This window comes from Ailuropoda melanoleuca, chromosome 6, assembly GCF_002007445.2.
Source record: "Ailuropoda melanoleuca isolate Jingjing chromosome 6, ASM200744v2, whole genome shotgun sequence".
NCBI classification, from domain to species: domain Eukaryota; kingdom Metazoa; phylum Chordata; class Mammalia; order Carnivora; family Ursidae; genus Ailuropoda; species Ailuropoda melanoleuca.
In genome coordinates this window covers 128,902,481-128,925,681 of record NC_048223.1, presented here as the reverse complement: position 1 = coordinate 128,925,681, position 23,201 = coordinate 128,902,481, and the positions used below count along the sequence as shown (strand labels likewise).

Here is a 23,201-nt window from a genome sequence, read left to right as displayed (position 1 = left end):
CTGCGGGGTGTGGATGCGCTCTCAGGAGCACATCTGAGCTCTGCCGTGCCGGAGCCCGATGCGGTGTTTGCATGGCTCTATCAGAATCGCTTTGTTTTCTCATTAAACAATTAATTTGCGGCGCCTTGGAGTGTGCAGTGGAGTCCCATCTGTTGATTCTGTTGTTAACTTGATGAAAGAGAGCCATCGAGTACGGAAAACCAGACAGTCACCCTGGGAGCATTTGTGCTGAGGCAGGTGCCTGGCAGGGGGTGTGGGGGCCTGGGGGGGAGGCCGGCCCTGGGATGGGGGGGTGCTCCCGCAGGGGGCTTCCCCACGGAGTGACCAGGGTCTCTCAGGCCCGTGGAGGGTGGAGGTTTCCACCGCCCGGTTCCAAATCAGGTGAGAGCCTATCGGGCAGGGTGTCCTGCCCCGAGGTTAAGGGGCCCCATGTGTCGTGAGGCCTGGGAAGCACGCTCAGCCGTCGGGGGCTCTTCCCAGCCTTTCAAGGACCACTCCAGAGCCCCGAGAGGCTCCTCATCACATTCATCGAGGCCCAGCGGGTGGGAAAGAGACACGTGGAGACTCCAGACCCACACCGTCCTTTTCCAAAACCACCTCGAGGCCCTCCTGCCAGTGAGCTTTCCCATTCCTACGTTGGCCCCCGAAACCTCCACCAACCTCCTGGGACGTCACTCGTGCCGTGCCATAGACCTGTTCTAGATTGATCATCCTGTTAAGGGACCCAGGTGGGCTCGGAGTGCAGAGGCTCCGAGCAGCTTCCCAAGGAGGCTTCCCTGAGAGAGGTCAGCTTCAAGGTGGAGTCCCAGGGGCCAGGTGCGTCCTTCCCCCATGGCCTCAGGCCCTGGAAGCAGCTGTTTTGTTAAGGCTCCAAGGAGACCATGAGGATGTGGAAACGGCTCAGGTTGAAGGAGAGGGAGGAGAGGCGTGGCCGTCCTCGATGGACAGGCCGGTCAGGTGAGAGGTGGCCACAGGCCCGAGTCTGTTCCCGAGGAGACAGGTGAAAGTGATTGACCCCAGCGGCCTGAGGGGCTGGGTGGCTAGTATTTGGGGTGCAAGCATCATGAAAGAATGAGAGAAACAGGTGTGGGTCTTGAGCAGTCAGCCTTTGGTGCAGAAGGGGAGGTGTCAGCTGGCATCCTCGTGGAAATGGGTCCCCGAGCCTTCCCCTGAGCCCTTCACCTGTTCACCTGTTCGCCTGTTCACCTGTTCTGCGCCCCAGAAGCAGGTGTTCGCTCGGACCTTGGAAGGCGTGCAGCTCTGAGAGGGCTCGCACTGCCCCCCCAGACCCAGCCAGCAAGCGGGAACACCCCAGCCAGAGGAGAGGATCCTGTGCCCTTGGACTCAGAGGAGGGGCTTCCCCTGCAGGAGGGGGAATGATAACACTTTCAGGCAATTTCCAGAAATGCTGTCTGTTTCGAAAGCCGAGCATCACATTTATAGTTTTTACAATAGGGAACTTATTTTTGATGCCCCTTCAGAGAAAGTCACGGCTGACATTGTGTTTGTTCATTTGTCGCCACCTCGGTCAGGTTTCCTTCCTTTCCTCTGGCGAGTGTAGACCTGAGCCTCACCTAGCAAAGCAGCAGGTCCCGGCCAAGGCGCTCACCCTCCGTGATGGCTAAGAGCCCATCATGGTACCATTACTAATGTTTTCTGTGTGCGCGTGGTCACGTGTGCGCAGAGGGGCGCGTGTCCGCCTCCCAATGGGCCCCTGAGCCCCCGGAGCCAGCTCACGTCCCCAGAGTGAGCACAGTGACCAGCCCTGCTGTGACTTCGTGACGGCCAGGCCGCTGGAGCACGCGGTGCCGGGTGCGCTCCGGAGCCTCCCCAGGTCCAGGGAGAGAGGCGGTGGTTCCCAGCTTTCCGCGGCGGTCACTCCCTCACTGCTCTCAGGGTGGGTGCTGCTTAGGTAACTCTGCTGCTACCGAGAAATGGATTCGTGCTTTCTGGAAAAGCTTGAATGCTGTACTTTTGCAACACATTCGGCCGGAGCCAGAGGGATAAGTGTTAATGATGGTTTGCAAATTTACGTGGCTCCGTCTCCCTCCCTCTCCTCCGCCCTTCCTGCCCCCCCCCACTGTTTACACTTCCAGGCCCCTCTGCCTTCCGGCCTCCCCCTGCCCCATTCTTCCCCTCTTCCTGGTGCACGTTTGTGCCAGGGTCCACCAGACACCTGACGGAGTGTTCAGAACTTTCTTATGGAAATTCTCACTCACGATGATGTCTCTGTTGCCTTTCACATCCCTACTTGTGGATGATAATTTTAACGTTGAACGTATCTTTTGAAATCGCACATGACTCCCCTGTAGTTCGTTCAGTCACTCACTGAACACATGTTGATGGGGTCAGTGGGGTGGACTGGGATGCTGGCCCTACTGGTCACTCCCCACACAGACGCTGTGCCTGGCTGCCCACTCCTTCTGCTCACGGCCGCGTGGACCAGCTCTCCAGACATGGCATACCATTGGAGCCAGTTTCCCTTGCAGCCCTGCCCTCCCCTGGGGCCGGGCGTGGGGGGCACTGCCCACTGCGCTCCGCCTCCTGCTGGAAACGAGGAGTGGCGCTGTCACCGCCAGTGTCCCTCAGCCTGCCCTGTTCCACGCAGACTTCCCGCAGCCCCGTTGTAAGGTTGGCGCTCCCCATCGGAAGCCTGCCTTCATCAGAGAACTGGAGTGGTTCGGGTTCTAGAACAGTCCGGTGAGGATGACCCATCATCTTCATAGCCCATTCTGTCCAGCGGTGACATGCGCTCCTCCCAAATGCACATGGACCAGCAGCAGATTGTGGAAGGGCTGGCCTGGGATCTTGGCTTGGGACGGAGGGGGCAGAACCCTGTCTTGGGGGTGGAGTCGTGTTACAGGACCTGACGCTTTCTGGCGGAGCATGCCCAGCTCACACCCTCCAATCTCAGGGTTTTAAAACCGTGTGTTCCAGCAAAGTGAAATCCAGGATGTTACAAACTGGTAGAAAATGAGTTCTCTTGGCAGCTTCTCAACTCTGGGAATCGCTGTCCATGGGAAATTTGGAAGGACTCAGAAATGATTTGCCATTGATATGAAAACTATCTTGTTATAGCAGAGCTCCAGCGGGGCCCTGGGACCTCATTGGGCAGCCTCTGCCAGGGGAGCGGGCAGGTGGGCCAGGACAAGTGGGTGCTGACGTCCCTGGCCCCCGCATGTCACCCCTCGGACCCCAGACCCCCTCCGACACCTGCTGTCCTGGCCGCCCTGCGCTCCCAGCCCTGAGCAGGCTTGAGTCTCGCCGCCAGGCAGAGGTCCTGTCTTTGTCCTGCAGAGGCTTCTGGGAAGGGGGCCGGAGTGCAGCCAACATCAGCATTTTGCCTCTGTTGCTGGTGCGCGGGCTGTGGGCTCCCATGCAGTGCTTCTCAGTGAGCTGATGACATGGCTCTTCTGTCCCAGTAACTGTGTCCCTGTGGACATTCAGAGCCCCATCTTCACTGCAGGGAGCCGCACTCCCGGGTGTCTGGCTACTTTGACTCGTGGCCTCCCAGTCCCAGCTGCGTCGGCCGCTGTGTGGCCTTGAGAAGGTGGGAGACTCAGCCCGCACGTCCCCTGGTGGGGGAGGGGACGGAGCACAGGACCCCCATGATTACCTGCCTTTGCCACCTCTGTGCCTGGCCACGCTGACAGCCGGCTTCCCTGCTGCCCCTGAGCCGACTCCCTAGGAGCTCACAACTCCCCGCCTCCTTTCAGCGGCAGGAGGCCATCTGCTCAGTCCTGCCCTTTGGGAAGCTCCTCACCAGCAGGGCTTGGCTGTTCACGATGACGTCACAGGGACACAGGGACAGGATGCGTGGGTCTCCTTGGGGTGACGGGCCCACACGGAAAAGGGATTGAAGGAGCCATGTCTCCCTAGCACCCCGGTTCTTTCAGCTTCGCCTGTTCTCAGCCCTGAAATCTGTGCTTCCTGCTTCTGTCCGTCTGTCCGTCAGTGCCCCAGACCGTCAGATCCTGCCGATTCAGCACTGGGCAGTATTAGAGCTGGAACCTCCCAGCTTTCCCAGGGATGGGGTCACCCTTGGACGCTCTAGTCCCCAGGAGGTACACTCCGAAAACCAGTGTGTTCCCCAAGCCTCATTTAGAACCACGAACAACAGGCCTGACTGTGTCATTTTTATTACCTGAGACATAAATTGCATTTTTCTCCTTATTTTATTGTCACATTTTCAGGGGAGGTTGATGCCACTTAAATTGACAAACAATTTCTGCCCTCCCTAATGGTTTATTTTGTAACCTGGAAAATGACTCACCTGGTCTGTTTTTCTTACGTGTAAAATGAGGTGATGGTTCCTGCTTTGCCCAAGTGTAGGGGAAAGGATGTCAGGGTGGTGCTTGGGGGGGTGCAAGGTTGAAATACTGTTCATTATTCCCCTTAAGACACTTCTGTTCATACACAATAAATTCTCTCTTCCTGGAGGTGAGAACATTCAAATATGGAAATGGGGTCGCCAGACTGGCAAACCCAGAAAATGGAGCCCCCGGGACTCCCGGCTTGTCCGCTAACACTCAGCCATCTGTGCAGGCCTGTCGTGAGTGGAGGTCACTGGGGCAGACACCTGTTCCCAGGCTCGGTGTCCCTGCGACGGGCTGTCCACGGAGCCCGTCTCATTGTTAACGTTCAGCACGCTGCAGGCTGAGGCCAGCATGTACACTGGGGTTCATGGTGCGGATTTTCTTTGTAAACTCTTTCTGTACGGCCAGTGGTCTGCACCAGCCAGAGGACTCAGGTTGTCCCATGGTCCCCTCCAACCTCGTGCCACCCTGGTAAATCACCGTCGGGGTCACATGCAGGAGACGCGGGTGGGTCAGGCGTCCTTAGCCTCCGAGCAGATTTCCTGCCTGGTTCCAAATCCATCAGTGGAGGTTGGTTCCAAAGGGGCAGTCGTCTGAGGAGCTGCTGGCTTTCAGGACGGAAACGGTGCGTTCCGTCTCCTGCCTTCTTCCTTGGGATTGATCCATTTTCCAGAGTTGACCCTTCTACCCCGCAGGAACCCGCAAGACTGTCTCAACAGCCCCCCGGCGTCACCTCTCTTTCTTTGGGATATACCCCACATAGTTCCCAGTACCGAGATGAATTTAAGATCCCCAAATTGGGAGAAACCTGACAGATCATCTCATTTTATGGATGGGGAGACTGAGACCAGGGAGGTCAGCATTGACTGAGTTAGAATTAGATGGGACGTAGAGTTTTCCCTGGAATTAAGACATGCTGATGTATTCCACTCGTCTTTTTGATACATTAGGTACTTTTGTCTGCAGTTTGTTTTAATAATTAAAATAAATAAATTTTTGAATGTTTAAAAAAAAATCCTGGCTCTTTGTCCAATAGAAGCAGCCTTTGCTGAGTGGAGGGTCCAGCTCCCTCCAGAACTGCTGCCCCATCGTGTGCCCCGGAGCCGTCTTTGATCGGTGGCCTGATGTTCTGGTTTTTTTCAAGGGGTTGAGTTACGGCCCCTGTGCACCTTTCGAGGGCTGTCGCTGCGTCCTGGCCTCTGGTCACCCTGATGGACTCGAGGGAAGAGCCGGCTAATTGCTCACATCACTTTCCCTGCGTGTCCCCTAACCGGGGCTGGGCTGGATTCCATGTGAGCCGCACATCAGTGCTTGTCAGGTGACGGATGTGGTGATTTTCAGCAGAGTGGCCTCCCCTCCTTCCAGACCTCCACGGGGCCTTTCCCGAGCCCCTGGCCTCTCAGCCCTGCCAGGAGCAAAATCGAACCACAAGCCATTTGAGAGCACTTCAGATCGCAGCGCCGGGCGTGATCGATAGGTGGATGGCGCTGAAAGCTCTGGCCCCTCGGCCCCGCTCCGCCCCGAAACACTTCGTGCAGCCCTAGCTGCCTGCGCCCAGGGCATCGCGACTTGTAGACTGTCCTCCATCAACATGCTCTCTTAGACACTTGAGGGAGCCTTTCCTGACAACATCGTCGGGCTCTGTGGAGAGGCCCAGGGCAAGGAGTACGTGAGCGTGTCAGAGCGGCCCCCAGAAGTGCCCACGGGGAACCGTGCAGTGAGCACGTCCACGGTGGAACGGCCCAGACGCCGACCCCGTTCTGCATGAGAGCCCGAGGCACAACGGCGGCTGTGACCCCGCGCCTGCGAGTCTGTTAGCAGAGGTGGGCGGGCTCCTGGAGAGGCCTCACGGCACTCGGCACCAGCACCTGTCGCAGGGAGCCTGGCGGCCCGCGCGGGGCACGTGATTCAGGGTTTCGAGGTAATCTTCACCGGCCGTGCAAATGCTTTGACCTCAAAAGCCAGATGCGAACAGCTGATGTTTACCAGGATCAACCATTTTCAGTAAGAGGAAGGTTGTAATATGTTTCAAGATAATGCGGGAACACACTTGAGCAAGGCAATCCTCGTTTGAGATGAGCCCGGTGAGCCCGGGGCCTTGCTGTCAGGTCTCCGAACGCGGTTTTATGGAGTGAGTCACTCACATGCAGAGAAGATCCCGACACGCGTGCTGGTTCACGGGGCTGTGATCTTCCGTGGGGCCACCACAGGCCAACACGGAGTCTGTCGTGGAGGACAGCACACCCTCCTGGGCTCCTCGCACGGCCCCTTGAGGTTTGTGGAAAATGCAGACCAGTGGCTCTGGCTCGGGCTTAGGCAGGAAGTAAAGCGCCATCCGCTCATTTCTAGCGACAACGCAGGTCCCAGTCCGGGGCCATCTGCGAAGAGTGGGACTCTGGCCAAAGCCCAAGCATTTCTGTGCCTTCGGCCTGCTTCGGGCTGGGTCTCGGCCGGGAGGCAGCAGGGTGGGCTCAGCTCATCTCTGTTCTCGGGCCTCCCCAGTGCAGCAGTGAGCGTGGGTCTGGGGTCCTGCCCGCCAGCTCTGGGAGCTCCTTCAACGCTGCTGTCCGAGGGCTCGGCAGGGCTCCCTGTGGCCGGCCCCCTTTGTCACAGAAGCTGCTCTGGCGGGTTCCACAGCCACCCACCCTCTGTGGCTCTGTCCTCTGTGGTCCCCCTGACTCCGGCCCATGCATGTCTCTGGCCGGTCTGGACATCCTTCCAACCCACACGCTCTCTTCCTTGTGGCGGGATCGAGGGNGGGCTCTGGCTCGGGCTTAGGCAGGAAGTAAAGCGCCATCCGCTCATTTCTAGCGACAATGCAGGTCCCAGTCCCGGGCCATCCGCGAAGAGTGGGACTCTGGCCAAAGCCCAAGCATTTCTGTGTCTTCGGCCTGCTTCGGGCTGGGTCTCGGCCGGGAGGCAGCAGGGTGGGCTCAGCTCATCTCTGTTCTCGGGCCTCCCCAGTGCAGCAGTGAGCGTGAGTCTGGAGTCCTGCCCGCCAGCTCTGGGAGCTCCTTCAACGCTGCTGTCCGAGGGCTCGGCAGGGCTCCCTGTGGCCGGCCCCCTTTGTCACAGAAGCTGCTCTGGCGGGTTCCACAGCCACCCACCCTCTGTGGCTCTGTCCTCTGTGGTCCCCCTGACTCCGGCCCATGCATGTCTCTGGCCGGTCTGGACATCCTTCCACCCACATGCTCTCTTCCTTGTGGCGGGATCGAGGGGCCACGGGCTGGAGCCGAGATGGGATCCCAGGTCTGGCGTCTTGTTACCGGCCCGGGCCCCTCGGAAGGGTGGAGCAGAGCTTCCCGGAAGTCTGTTGTGACTGGATAGAGTGGCCCACACTTGCCGTATGACAGCTTCCACCAGAAGCAGGAGATGTTGTTGAAGCTGCTGGATATTTAGGTCATGAGTCTTCACGGCACGGATGGTGTCCACGGAGTAAAGCGGGGGAGCGGGCAGCCCCGGGGGGAAGCACGGACAGATGTGGCTTTGACGTTGACGCTGGTCATCAGGCATCGTTAACGTGAGGATGTGGTGTCCCCACATACAGCCTAGGACACTGACACAGTGGTCCTGGGGTGTCAAAGTGAAAACCTGCTCTCCTGAGACAGCTGGTAAACTGAGTCACGCTTGTCTTCCCCTCAGTTTTCCCAGGCCGTGCCTCACTTTCTGCCGTGTCTTGCACCTTTAGCTCCTCCCTCCATGTGGACGTGCAGCCCGTGCTGTGGGGCCGGGGCTGCTGGTGGGAGGCACGGCCCTGCATGGAACCCACAGAGGCCTGGGCACCCAGGCTCCTCACTGCTTCTCACACCTGGACGGGAGGTGGACTTTGGGGAGGAATCCCTCCAGGTTCCGGAGAGGTTAGCGCCATGCTCGGGCTCTGCTTATCCCCAGGAGTGATAATAAAATACCCACACTGCTCCGAGGCTAGAATTTTCATGACTCAGGTTTGGTTAGACAGTTCAGTGAGGCTTGACCGTTCCCTGGGGCTGATCTGAACATGGACCTGGATTTGGTGTTGCCAGGCCCCGACCCATGTCTCCTGGGGTGGGCACGGCTGCCCTGGGGCCCAGAGGTCAGCACTAACCCACCTCTGGGCTCCAGGACAGGCTGCCCTGCCGGCTGAACCCAGCTCCGCAGCCCTGAGAGTTCCAGGTGCAGATGCCACCGTGGCCCCACGTGGGATCCTGGCCTATGTGGTCCCTGCCCACAGCCTCCTTGCCAGGATACGCAGCAGAGGAAGCCAGGTTTGCATCAGGTTAAGGAAGGTGGGGTAGGGGTGCAGGGGGATCATTTGGACCCCAAGTCTGCCCTTCCCGGCTCCGCCCTGCGAGCACAGGCCTCAAGGCACCTTCCCTCCCCTGCCTTGTGTGTCTGTGTGCATGTGTGCACACGCACGTGTGTCAAGCAGTCTTGTTCCCCTCCCTCTGTCCCCAGGGAAGGATCCACCCAGGGCCTTCCCGGCTGTGCGGGATAGACAACAGCTCTAGGTCAGGCAGTCCTCCCGTTTCCAGGGTCCTGACCTTCAAGCCTCTTCCAGAGGGAACGTATCTATTTGTTTGGTTGCTGTGTGGTTAGATGGCTTGGGATTTTTTGTTTTAATTTTTAGTATGAAAACGATGGTTAATCGTGCTGTGTTTCACTGCCCCTATTTATGGATTGCAAACGTCTGAGGGCTGTGTGGACAGGTTAGAATAGGAGGAAGCCTCATCTTTGTTTTTGTATGCGGAAACCACATTTTTGCCATTTCCCCCCTCCTTTACCCCAAATAACTGCTTTTCAAAATGCCATGTGGGTCGGCCCATGGCAAAGCCAGCGCCCACGTTAGTGATAGGTGCACGGTCTGAAGAGCGTGGACCCCGCCCACCCCCCTATCAGGATGGGGACCAAGGGTGGCCCGTCTTGGCCACCAGCCACCGAGGCCAAGAAAGCCTGGTTCTTCTGTCCCAGGTTGGCCCTTGTCCCTTGTCAAGGCCCTTCAGTGTGCGAGCCTGTGGCCGTCCATACATGACCCCTGTGTCCTCGTCCACTGGCTGTGGCCACAGCATTGTGGCTGGTGCCCGGGCTTAGCAGGTGTTGCCAGGGGAGCTCCGTGTCCTGGGAGGGACTCAGTCAAAAGACCACCATCAAGGCCTGGGTCAACACGACCTTTCTGTGGGATGCGCCGTGTGGGCTGCCAAGTTGAATTTCAATGCCACTCTCTGTCCTTGTTTAGTTTTCCAAAGTGATGTGACGAATGGGGTGCTAATGACAGTTGTTTTGGTCCGACAGATAAAAGCAGGGAGCGCAGCCGAGCGCCCTGCCCTCCGGCCCTCATGCTGCGCGCCGCCGAGAGGAAGAGCCCGGCCGGGGACGGGGAAGAGAAGGTGGGTCTGCGGACTCTGTTTGTGTTTTAAAGATGTGAAACCTCGGGTGGAGGGGGGCTCAGGGCACTAACCCTCCCCCGTCCCTGCACCTGGTTTCCCACCTGGCTCTCGTGCGGTGCTGCGTTGCGGTCTGCTCTGTGAAACGGGGCCAAATCCGGCAGGACACCTTCCAGAACACAGCAGGGGGGGCGGGGGTCCGAGGGCTTGGGGAACAGCTGCCTGGCCTTCCCAGAGGGTCCCTGCTCCAGGGCTCGCCAGTCTGGCTCTGTCTGGAGGAGCTTGGGTGGTGACCTGGCTTCCCGCGTGTGTTCCCCACACTTCAGAAGGGGTGCGTGCGGGGCGCCTGGCCGCAGGTCCACAGACACCACCGGGGCAAGGCCAGAGCCCGCGTTTGGATTTCTTTAGGTGTGTGTGGACCTCCTCCCCCCACACACGTTTGGTTCTTCTCCACCCATTCTAATCTGAGGCTTCTCTTTTCCTTTCTGCCAAATGGCATTTTAAGGATTGACCATGAGTGTGTTTGGCAAGTTTACCTTCCAGTGAATGACCCAAGGGATTAGCTTTTATTGCTACATTTGAAAATCACAAATGGCACTTAATTTGCTCTGATCTGTGAAGTATTCTGGAGGCCTGCGGTCCGCCTCCGAGCCTTGCTCACCTTCTCTCGAACTTGCTTCCGTTGGGTCCGTCTCTGCCGCAGGTGCTGTGAACATGCCCGTTCCCACCGGCTCTCCTACCAGTGACCCCGCGACGGACAGTCCTGGGCACCCTCCTGTCCTTCGCGCCAACGTTCGGTGGCGTAAGCGGGTCATGAATGTTCGCGCACATTGAACTTTTGCTCCCGGACATAGGATTTCTCTGTAAGAGATGAACGCCCACGCCAGAATTACATATTTATTCAGCAAATACCCTTTCTGGTGCCTTAACTACTTTCTTTATCCCTGGGCTCCACGCCTCTAATTCACTTTTATCACGTTAGCGCGGAAAGGGAGTTTTATGCCATTTTTATCACCAACAGGAAATTGTGAGCAGCGTGTGCCACACGGAGACGACCTTGGAAATTAGCGGAGAGAATCCCAGCCTTGCCAAATTTAAACGCTAGTCCCTGCCACAAATCATGCCCCGCCAAACCTGCGTGCGTAATTAGCCGGGGTAATCCACCGTGCAGGGCCCTCGTTGGGTTTCTAGCGTTCGATTAGCTTCATAATGAAAATCTCCCCTCGTTTTTCTAATTGGGTTAGTACTATAAACTCTGGTCTCAATATTTTTTTTTAACACCACTTTCTGAGTCCTCCCCAGTATGTTCATTATTTATCCCGAGTTTTTTCCTCATAGGAAGGAAAGGTATCTTCTGCTACCCGAAAATTCTAAAAGAAATTATTCTTAAATTTAACTCAGGGATAATTATGTAAATTAAAAATCATTTCTTCCGTGACATTATCTGTGCCAGCGAATGGAGAGTCACAGGAGGGTCCCTGTGAAAGCCCAGGATGGTCATGCAGGAGGGAGACGGTCTCTCACTTCCCGGGCATCGTCTGTCTGATGGTGGAAAGGTGCCCTGCCCGCTTTGCCCTCAACCTGAGGCCCCACGGGGACTTTTCCAGAGGAATTTGTCAGCTCAGGACTCCTGTCCTTCCTCTCAGCCGGCTCTGCTCACACTGGCCACTCATGCCCTTCCAAGCCCTCGTCTTGTGGGTGGGCAGGTGGCAACGGGGGCGGCCCCACAGAGTGCCACGTTTCCTTGCGTGGGACCTCCTTCACCCTGGGCTCCCAGACACTCGGGGCCCTGAACGTTTTTTCTGAATCTCGTGTTTCAGCGCTTCCATAGTTTAGCATTTGCCTTTCCAGCTTGTCGGTTTGCACGGAGGCTGGCACAGTTTACACAATTCTGGCCGAGGTGCGTGTGGGTGTGCGTGGCCTTCCATGCACGTGCCCTCCTCGCGGGCGGGCTCTGCGGCAGGTGCTCACATGGCGGCGTGGCCCCGCAGAGCCTGTTAGTCCAGACGGTTCATACACATGGTTACCCACCTCCTCACCTACAATGTCCCTTAAGGTCCTGACACAAGCCATGCTGGAAATCGAGATGGCATCATTGTTGGTTTTTTTTTTTCCCTTTTATTCAAGGAATCTAGAGCTTTAATTGCACTTGACATTCTCAGCTGAGATCCTGGTCGTTGCTTCGAATAACATCCTGTTGGTTTTTAAACTCACCTGATTTTCTAAGAGAAAGAGAACCCAGTATCATACATTCCAAGCTTGAGATTAAAACTATGGAAACAGCTGGAGAAGAAAACACCGTCCTCCCCCCACCACGGTAGTTTACTGTGCTCCCTGCAACTCCCTTTCCCTCCTTCAGCTGCTCCAGAGTCGAGGTGACACTTTTTTAAAGATTCCTCTCCGTGGCTTTGCAGTTCTACCTGCAGGAACTCGGTTTTGTTTTCCCTCCGGAGGTCTGACGATGAGCCAGCGTTCCTCCCACAGGAAGGCAGCTGAAGAAGTTAGTCTGAACCCTCGGTCTGCGTTTATGTTGCTGTTATAACCACCTTGTAGTTTCTGTCCACAAGCAACTTTCATTTCTCTCCAAATTGTATCCATAATGAACGATGAGCGAGTGTCCCAGCCATGTTTTTTTTTTCTTTTTATTATTAGAGAATAAATCTTCATTTTCTTCTAGGTGGTGTCATGTTCAGACATTCCTTATTTTCTAAACAGAGACGGAGTGGATTTCAAACCCAACTCTGCCCCACAATCCCCTGCACCATGTCATACGCCCCTGAACGCTGCCCCCAGCTAGATGCTCAGAAAGGGGAGGCCGGCCTCACTGGGGGGCTGCAAGGAAGCAGGCTTGTGTCTTCCTCCCTTCCTCCTGCCTTCAAGGGCCTGGGGTGAGCAAGCCCCAACTGCACCCAGGACCCCTTGCTGCTTCCAGGGTCCCTCAGAGTGCACAGTTTTGAAAGCCCTGGACCCCAGCCTCTGGGTCGGCCCATTTCTGGAGATGAATCCATGTGATTTTTTACCCACGAGATGTTAAGGCATCCAGAAACAATCTCTTGGCCGTGGCTGCCTGTCTCCGTGTCTGCAAAAGCAGGTAGTTTAGCCAATTTGGGGTAATTAGGGAGATGCCTTTGTCTGAGTTACTCAGCACGGTCTGTTGTGCCTTAAATTCCGTATTCTCAGCATAATTGCTCAGTCCCATTTGCTTTGCTGTGCTGAGCGGGTCGTTATCGAGTGGGTACTGCAGGCAGGTCTGTCTGCGGGAGACTTGTTATTCTTCACTTGGTTGCCTAATTGAAGATGAGTGTTTAACTTTAAAAAAAAACCAGTGCTGTCCTTCTATTTCTGTTGAAAGGAGCCTCCGTCGATGCTAGTGACCAGAGAGGACAGCGCGGCCGAGGGAAACAGACCCGTGGCCTCCACCCCGGTGCCCGGATCCCCCTGGTAAGATGCCCCGAGACCTGAGAGCAGGGACAGCCTTGTCTACACCCGGCGCTTGCCTGTCGGCACCGGGGGGAATGTGCACGTTCCTTAAGTAATACTGTGCTTTGGACAGTTAATGTGCAGCTCAGGGCGGCTCCACACTGTTGTGACATGCTGCAGAAAGAAAAATAGCATTTAAGCGATGAGCTCTCCTGTTCCCGTACACTTGCGAGTCTGTGTTAAAACAATAAGCTGTTCCGTATATATCCGTGAACAACGGTGTCTGAGGAGATGTAGCAGGCATTACACTTCAAAGAGCTTTTTTCCCTCCACTCCAAGAACATAGTCGCTGAGTGGCTGTTAATTAAAGATATGTCTGGCTCTCCCCAGCTGCCCTGTGAGGATCCCTGATCTTTGAGTATGCCGCACTCAAAGTGCCCTCCACGAGGGAGCCACTGTCTTTGGTTTTTAAAAATGTCCTTTTATAATAGAGTAATTTGGAAGCAGAAGAAAAAGGTTATTATAATAAAAATTAGCTTTAAAATCTGAAGATGAGAGGGTAGGACAGAGCTGGAAGGAACAGTGAATTCAGACAATAGACCGCACCCTTGCGTCAGGCACCCTCTGTGTAGGGACAGCCACCTGCTGCTGGTCCCGGCGTGCCATCAGCCTGGCGTCGTGTCGCTGGTGACCAGCAATGCCGGAAGAGCACCTTGGGCATCTGCTGGGCCCTGCGGCTCTGCCCCGAGCACCTGCTTATTGTGGTAAACCATGTTCTTCACCAGAGACTGGGCCGTGCTCCTTCTTTGCACGACAGCCCTGGTGGCCCCTCCCTCTGTCTTGAGCCGAAGACAGAAGCCATCCTGCACCCTGAACACGCTGTTAGGGACCAACCTTCTTCTGCTAACCCACAGTTCACACCCAGTTCTCCAGTCATCCCCACACTTAGGGACGGTCCTACAATTCAGTTGTGACACTGACGTGGAGTTGCCCAGACCCAGGGGACAAGAGCTCCATCGCTCAGTGTTGCCCTGGCTTCAGACCCAGATGCAAATGGGGTCCTGGGCCACCTGCACGTTGGCCTCGCGGATCACAAATGTGGGGGTTCCTACAACTTCCCCTCGGGTGTGATAATCTGCTAGGGTGGCTCCCAGGGCTCAGGAGAAAGGTTTCCTTGTGGCTGCAGTTGTATTAGGAAGGCTGTAACTCTGGAACAGCCGGGTGGAGGGGACCAGTGGTTGAGCTGTGTGGGGAGGTCCAGGAGCTTCTGTGCCCCTGAGAGCAGCACCCTAGGACACGAGTGTTCACAAACCCCGTTATGTGTGGACGTTGCATTACAAAGGCGTGACTGATTGGATCACTGGCCAGGTGATTTGCCAGGAATCGAATGAGGGGTGCAGACCACATCCGTGTTTTTATTATGCCGCGAGCAGTGCTTGGGGTCTTCTATAACCAAACTCTCTCCAGCGTGTCTCTAAGGTAGACACACTTTCCAAGTCCTGCTTAGGGGGTGGGGGGAAGTTCAGCACAGGTGAGTGGCCCTCGGAGGATTATAATTCGGTAGAAAATGTGACCTTGAGCAGGATACTTTCTAACTGTGAAGCCACGGTTTGCCTTCCTCAGTGATACCATGTTAGAATGCAAAATGCTAAGCGAGATCAGGGAAATCCTACTGACCCTTGTTGTCACCCATAAATTGTGAATCAGGGTGTGCCCTTCCTGGGCCTGCAGCCCCAGCGGCAGCCAGCCGGGAGCCTGAACTCCAGCGTCCTCTCGCTGACTCACCAGCAGGATGGGGACGGCAGCCCTGAGCACGCCGGCCAGGCAGTGGCAGGGTCACCGTTCGGCAAGACATGGCATGCCCACACGTGCATGGATGGCTTCCACGCCCCAAGGATGCACTTTCTGGGTGGCAGTCAGGCCTGCTGGCTGAACCTGTGCGGTCCTCCGCTGAGGTTACAGAGAAGCTGCCAGTGCCGGCTCTCCGTTCCTCCGTGCGCGCTTTTCTGACTCAGCGCCCCTTGAAGGAGAGCGTCTTGGCCTTGTTGAGCCAGTTGGGTTAAGGACGGGAGTATCGACCGACCCACCCAGCACACCTTCGAGCCTGGGTTTGCTTGTCCCCTGAGCACGGACCCTCGACCTCACGGCGGGAGGGGCCCACGCCCTCGTTCTCCACTTGGGAGGTGGCTTCGCGTGCGACGTGGTCTGACATCCTCAGTAATCTTGGCGTCCCACGTGTGGGAGCCTAGTCCCAGCGCACCGCCTGACACCGCGGTCTGCCTCCGGGAAGGGCTCTCCTGCCTGGGCAGCTCTGCGGCTTCCCTTCCTTCAACCAGTCCTGACAGCCTTGTTCTGCATTTGCTGCTGGTCGGCCTTTCATCTGGTTGGTCAGTTCTCGGGCAGTGGGAGGGCAGGGGACCCACGGGAGGTGCAGGGCCCTGACTCCATCCCCTGTCACCCTCGCCGGCCACCAGTGCATTGGGGCATCTGAATCTGCCCGTGGCGTGTCGAGGACACTGTCACAGATGGGGGTAGTCCAGGAACATGGCCTTCCTCTCCAATCAGGAGGGCTTGATGGTGAGGTGTCCGTGTGGAAGTGGGGTGGGGGGACGGTGGGATGTGACTGGGTCCCTTGGAGGTGAGCTGGGGATGCTGGCAGGTCCTGCAGGTGCTGGCGGGTGGCCACAGGCGGGCAGCACCTCCCAGGAGCTCTGTGCTTTCCTGAGTCTCTTTCCTTCTCACCGTCAAACATCAGGGCTCCCTGCTCAAGTCTGGGGGAATCTGGTTCTTGTTCTTCCGCTGAAGGCAGCCCTGTCCACGGTGGTCCCGTCGGTCAGACAGACCTCACTCCTGCCTTCAGGAGAAGACCCCCTCCAGAGGGAAGGGTGAGGGCTCAGGCTGCCAGCTCAGGTCAGATCCAAGAATGAGACATCACCCACAGACCCGAGCCTTGACCTCAGACCAACATTCTCCAGAGAAAACTCGGGATTTCTAGAAGATTCTAGAGGTTTCAGGCTGATGAGACGTGGCTGGGCGTACAGCCATCTTAAAGATACTAGCGTCGCACGAATCCCTTCAGAAATGCCAGGTCGGTGCGGGGACACCCGGTGGACGTGGGGGAGGATCCGACCCCTTGTTCTTCCTGCCTGTGCCAGCTGAACCATGGACATGGCTTCGGAGCCCAGAAAGACGTCTTGGGCCAGCTCTGCTACTCAGAAGCTCATGGAGCCTCATGCCATTGGGAGGGTTTAAGGAGAAGCAGGAAAATGGAGACTACGTATGAACTTTCATAGAAAGGGACGTCCTATCTGACTCAAAATGGAAGAGGGAGCCGGGGAGAGACGTGATGCAATCTGAGCTCTTTTTCCAAATCTGCTCCTGTTTTCAGCGTGGTCATTCTAGAAGAGGGTTGTTCAGTCTCTTATGGATTTGTTTCTCCATTTCTCCGGCTCGTCTTCCTCCTCCTTCTTTATAATCTGGCTTTTGACCCACATGGCCGTTCTGGGACAACTCAGCCACTCTGTTAATTGGAAGGTCACTAAAATGTGTTCCCTGGAGACACTGAAGACACGAAAAAAGTAAAGACTGTGAAAAGTGTAAAGTTCATGAGCCATTGGCTCAAGTGATCATCAATGCCAGTGCAGTGATTAATTAACATTTTAGAATTCTTTAAAGATTACGGATTTGCCAGTAATTTACTATTTTTTGTAAAATTAAAAAACAAACAAACATTAGATTTGAAATAAGACCATTTTCCAAAAGGTCAGACTGACGTAGTTCAAGTTCGTGCCCGTGACGCCTCCACAGCCGAACCTGGAGTCCTTTGCACAGCGGCTCAGGAGGACCCGCAAGAGCTCGAGCTGACCCCGCCAGCCAGCAGGTGCCGCCTCGCGGCGAGGCCCGCTGAGAGGTTGCCGTGAGGAAGGAGGCAGTTTGGCGGGAGTGCGTGGGGAGCTGCCAGCGTGGCTGCGGTGGGGGCTGGCGCCGGGGGCCCAGCGTGACCACGGAGAAGCCGGCGGCGGGCGTAGCCTCGTGCCTTGCGCGGGAGGGCATCCTTTGAACAGGTGCCTAGAGGCACGACCCCCCAAGTGCACCCTCTGTTCCCCGACTTTATGTTAAGAGCATGCTTTTTATTCTGACTTTATTCGCTATCTTAGCACCCACCAAGGGCATCATTCTATTCACTTATAACTATTAATCCACTGAGTGTGAGGTTTTAAAAGTAGGTTCTCTATATTTCTCTGAATATGGGTGGTGAACACGTTTGACTTTATTTTTTTTTTTAAAGATTTTATTTATTTATTTGACAGAGATAGAGACAGCCAGCGAGAGAGGGAACNTGTTCTATTCACTTATAACTATTAATCCGCTGAGTGTGAAGTTTTAAAAGTAGGTTCTCTATATTTCTCTGAATATGGGTGGTGAACACGTTTGACTTTATTTTTTTTTTAAAGATTTTATTTATTTATTTGACAGAGATAGAGACAGCCAGCGAGAGAGGGAACACAAGCAGGGGGAGTGGGAGAGGAAGAAGCAGGCTCATAGCGGAGGAGCCTGATGTGGGGCTCGATCCCACAATGCCGGGATCACGCCCTGAGCCGAAGGCAGACGCTTAACCGCTGTGCCACCCAGGCGCCCCCACGTTTGACTTTAAAAGAACTAATGTAAAAAATATATTCTTGGGTGAAGTTGGTAGAACTTTTCCAGAAAGAAAGGAAAATTCCCCAAAGCATACTAGGTGTGGCTGATGTTTGACAGGAACAAAGTAATTGGACAGTGCACTTAAGAGGATGCTGGGCGTGTCACGCAGCAGGACATGCGCAGTCCTCCATGCAGGCAGGTGGCCGAGCCTGGAGCCCACGCACATCACTGCCGAAGAGAAGCCAAATGTCACTCTGTCCCCTTAGCATAATCGAGTCTCTCATTATGTCAGGGAAGGGACAGGTGAGACATTACTTGTTGGGGAGGGGATTCTAATGTTCAGTGAAATGTCAGAGTGGCTTAGTTAAGGCTGACGGAGGGGGTGCGGGGGGAGGCTGCCATTTTAGAGGCTCCCGAGTGAGCAGCCCCTGGGACGGGGCTGAGTTGTGCCGTCCCCGCTCTGCTCTCCGCCCACTTTGATGAGTCTGCCCGCGGCCTCGCGTTCCTGGCACGGCGCCGATGGGTGTGGGGAGCCCCTCGCCTGCGTCTTCTTCTTTTTTTTTTTTTTTTTAAAGATTTTATTTNCAGGTGAGACATTACTTGTTGGGGAGGGGATTCTAATGTTCAGTGAAATGTCAGAGTGGCTTAGTTAAGGCTGACGGAGGGGGTGTGGGGGGAGGCTGCCATTTTAGAGGCTCCCGAGCGAGCAGCCCCTGGGACGGGGCTGAGTTGTGCTGTCCCCGCTCTGCTCTCCGCCCACTTTGATGAGTCTGCCCGCGGCCTCGCGTTCCTGCCGCGGCGCCGATGGGTGTGGGGAGCCCCTCGCCTGCGTCTTCTGACTGGGCAGGGACACGATGGCTGGGACCCAGCGTGGGGAGCAGGCCCTGTGGTCGCCCACGCCAGACTCCGGTGGACTCCACGGGGCGGAGGTGACACCGTGACTCTCCAGAAAGCCAGAGTCCCCTGAAGCCCAGAGCCGTCGCGGCCGCTGCTCTGTGACGACGGAGCGGGGAGGCCCTGGGCCTGGGTGGGTGCTGAGAACAAGCCTCCTGAGGACCCGCATCTCCTCTCCGAGAGGCTNGCCTGCGTCTTCTGACTGGGCAGGGACACGATGGCTGGGACCCAGCGTGGGGAGCAGGCCCTGCGGTCGCCCACGCCAGACTCCGGTGGACTCCACGGGGCGGAGGTGACACCATGACTCTCCAGAAAGCCAGAGTCCCCTGAAGCCCAGAGCCGTCGCGGCCGCTGCTCTGTGACGACGGAGTGGGGAGGCCCTGGGCCTGGGTGGGTGCTGAGAACAAGCCTCCTGAGGACCCGCATCTCCTCTCCGAGAGGCTGGATGGACAGCCGGCCAGGACTCCGGAGCGGGAGCCCAGCTCTGCGGATGGCTGCCCAGCGCCTTTCTGCTGATCGTTAGAAAATGGGGAATACATTTACACGCGGTCACCAAAGTCGGAGAGGTAGACGCACTCAGGAGCTGCGCAGCAGTGTTAACTTGGCTGCGTTCAGGGGCAGAGACCGGTGCGCACGCGGCTCATTGCCCCCCCTTGGCAGGGGGAGGACAGGGCCCAGAAGCCGCCATCCCCGCCTTTCCCACCGGCTTCTGTCTTTTCGTCCCCACGGAGAGCAGCCCTCCCTCTGAGGGAGGGGCAGGGGCCCCTTTCTCCCAGGAACTTGGATGCAGAGCCCCGAGCCGCCCCTGTCGGTTGTCCGGGCCCTGCGCCCTCAGCATCGTGGCCTTTCCCCAGGTGGCACCCACGCGTCCCCGAATCTGGACCATTTTCTGTCTGGAGTGATACTGTGAGGTCACCAGCCTGACTGGTCTTCACAGGAGATGGCAAGGCCACCAGTCTTAGAGCTGAGGGCATGCGCACCAACACCAGCATGTCCCCACGACAACAGGTTGCTGCTGCGGGCGGCCGTGTCCCCGTCTGGAGGAGCAGGTGTGGCTGGCCATCCCCGAGCTCTTCCCTGAATGAGTGCCATGGGGGTGGGTGCTGCAGCCGGGGTGGGGGGTGCAGAACGGGCTGAGGAGGTGCCGACAGAAGCACCTCCCAGGTCTCCTGGGCTCTCAAGGCTCTATGCACGACCTCACTTCCACCACCACCTGTTGTGGGTCCTCCCACACCAAGCCTTCTATGACACCAGCTGGGTGCCCTATGGGTTCACTCAGTCTGACCGTGTCTACCTGGAGATGGCTCAGACCCCGCACACAGGTCAAGGGCTCGGTCCCCGAGACCGCCCCCTCCCCACTGGAGACACCAGTCTCAAGCCCACGCTGTCCCCTCTGCTTATGTCCGATCGGCTATAGATCAGGGGTTCCCATGACCCCCTCCTCCGGCTGGATTAATTTGCTAGAGCGGCTCATGGAACTCGGAAGACTAGATTACTGGTTTATTATAAAAGGTTACAACTTGGGAACAGCTGGATGGAAGAAATGCATGGGTGAGGTGTGGGGAGTGGGTGAGGAGTTTCCACGCCTTCTCCTGGGGACCACTCTCCCCCAGTTCCATGGGATCACCAGCCCAGAAGCTCTCTGATTCCCCCACCTTTGAGTTTTCATGGAGGCTTCATTATGTAGGCAGGAGTGGCTCAGTCGTTGGCCTTTGGTGATGGATTCAACCCCCAGCCCCCAGTCCCGTCCGTTGAGGTGGGGGGGTGGAAAGGGTTGAAAGTTCCAACCCTCTAGTCACATGGTTGGTTCTCCTGGCCACCTGCCCCCATCTTTGAGTGCTGCCCTAAGTCACATCGTAGGCATAAAGGGCTTGTGATGCGCGTAACAAGAGACCCATCCCGCCTTTCTTTCTCTGCTCTCATGTCTTAGGAGAGCCCAAGGATTTTAGGAGCACTGTGCCAGAAACAGTGACACAGCCAAATATGTATTTCTTACTGCAAATTGCACCATCCCAGGAGGGAAGATGCGAGGGAGGTTTTTACCCTCTCCTCCATGAATCTGTGCCTCCTTGCCCAGCCCGCCCTGCGCACCAGCCAGAGCTCCTGCATGCTGCCGGGCCAGCCCTTCCTGAGACGGAGGAAGAGTGAGGACGGGGGGGAAGAGCAAAGGGCACCCAGACCCTGCTTATGAGTCCAGAGCCTTCAGCCATGGGGGGAGACCCAGAGGACGTCAGGCTCTGTCCCCTCAGGACAGTCCTCCTGGGACGGGTATGCAGGGGGAACAGATCAGGTGGACAGAGGGAGGGACCCATTGCGAGTCTTCACGTCCCCTACTCCTGGAACGACAGTGTAGCCCTGGGGGTCCGCTGCCACAGGTGCCTCTGGGACCCCTGGAGTGCCCCATAGCTGCCAGCTCAGCTTTACTCGACAGGGTCCAGATCTTCATGTGTGAGTGTGGATGTTCTGTCCCAGACTTAAATAACTCTGAGGTGCTAATTACGTCCTCTGGGATACGGGGACAGTTAAAGAGAAGAGGGAACATGGCAGCTCTCCAGATATTATGCAGCATGATTAAAGAAGGCGAACGTATACATATTATTACTTTATGTATATGATACATAAAATTAATTTTGCATGTTACAGCTGGCTCCATCTCGTTGAAACCAGCCGTGACGAGTGGATGGGCAGATTTCTCGTGGGGGATCACATTTATTTACCGTGCCACCAGCTCTTTGGTTCAAATCCACACGTGTCCCTGTGGCACTGGAACTGGGTTCTTTGTAGGCTGGATAGAAATGTGTGCCACATTAATTGTTGTCGCTGGGCTCTCTCCCTGGTAATAATCCCCGATTAAGTGCCTAATTAGCTCCTCTCTTCCCTTCTCTGGAAGCTCAGAGATGGAGTCAGGGGGCAAGGATCACTGCCCACGCTTCAGCGGGGTTTCGGGTGCTGGCTTTTCTGGTGATTCGGATGCTACGAGTGTCTCTGGACTCAGCACCGGGAGCTTACGGAGTCACTGCATCCCCGAAACAGGAGACTGATCCAGGATCTGGGGAGAATGGTGCCAAATATGTCCCCAGGTGTGAAGTCTCTTCCTTTAGTTAACAGCAGCGCTTGGAGCCAGGGGGAAAGTCCCTTGGAAAGTTAGTGACAGAATGAACCGTGTCCGCCCAAGGGAGAAGACCTGGGGGCTTGCCGTGGGACGGCATGTTTTCAAGTGTCGAGGGCGAGGGTTTCACTGGGGACAGGAGAGGCAGCAGCAGGGAGGACCCCGGTCAGCAGGTGGGCAGCCCTCAGCGGTGGCATCTGGCGCTCGAGAGAGCCGACTTCCCCTGCTGACGTGATCCCTGGTTTTCTTTGGAAACCAAGACACTGGGAGGAATTCAGGTGGGTCCTCCAGGCCTTGCTGGAGGTCAGTCGGTCCCACCTGGGCAGCCCCTGCCTCCCTCTCTCCACTAGAGGAGGCCAGGAACCCAGGGATCCTTCTCACACCAGGCAGCCCGGCACCGGGATGTGTCTGCAGAGTCCGGAATTCCCTGCTGCATGGCTGCCCAGACTCACCCACCAGACCCTTCTGTCCAGGCCTCCTGTCCAGACCCCTGCTTGCACCCCGCTGCCTGGGCTTCTAGTCCAGACACAGGTGCCCATGCCCATCTTCCTCGACCACCTGACCATAAGCCACCTGTCCAGACTTACTGCCCAGACTCATCTAAGGGACCCACCTGCCCAGCCCCACTGGCCTCCCTGCAGCGTAGTGTTGGGTCAACACAAGATCTGTAAGTGGCAGCTGGGGCCCATAGTTGGAACCCCATCTCTCTTAAGCCCCATGACACTGCGTGACAGGACGTGGGCTTGTCCAGACCGGGGGCAGTGGATATCTTCACTCGTCTTCAGCTGCTTATTCTCCAGTCTCCTCCCCGCTGCTGACCAGAATGTTCTAAGAACCCAGCACCCTGCATGGGTCTTAGGAAAACCAGTGATTTTCCGTCGACCACTCAGGAGGCCAGCTGCTCCGTGGGCAGGACAGCCTCCCAGAGCCAGGTGGGAGGGCCCAGAGGTGATCTGAGGCCAGTTCCCCTGATCTGAGGCTACCTGGACAAGGGGATGCTCCCAAGGTCACCCAAAGGTCAAGGACAGGCCTAGAGCTGAAGGAGATGTCAGCCAGAGGGCGGGTCACTGTCTTCTTCCACCTTCGATGCCAAGGCCAGCGGTGGCCAGTGCGCTTCGGCCCAGTGCATGGGGTTTGGGTCACTGCTGGCTGGAGGCGGGTCCTCGTTCTGGTGCCCAGGACAGAGAGGGGCCACAGGTGAGCCCCGCTGACCAGTCTGCCACAAACCCAGAGGCTTCAACTCCACAAATTTAGCATCTCATAATTCTGGAGGTCCGAAGTCCCACCTGGGTCTCACGGGACTGAAATCCAGGTGCGGGCAGGACCGTGTTCCTTCTGGAGGCTCCACAGGGGAGTCTCTTCCTTGCCTTTTCCAGCTTCTGGAGCCTCTTGCCATCCTTAGCCATTCCTCCATCCCCGAGACCCACAGTGTGGGCTCCTCCTGCCTCCCTCTCCCGCCCC

The 23,201-nt window shown here is 56.7% G+C and overlaps 1 protein-coding gene across 1 annotated transcript in view; it reads left to right on the top strand.

The window, feature by feature from the left end:
* Positions 1–23,201, top strand: part of TCERG1L (transcription elongation regulator 1 like) — a 177,221-nt gene that overhangs the window by 106,262 nt on the left and 47,758 nt on the right. Inside the window, exons 5-6 of the mRNA XM_034663451.1 lie at positions 9,585–9,679; positions 13,029–13,117. Of these exons, the coding sequence (XP_034519342.1) occupies positions 9,585–9,679; positions 13,029–13,117 (184 nt within the window). The remainder of the gene's footprint in view (positions 1–9,584; positions 9,680–13,028; positions 13,118–23,201) is intronic.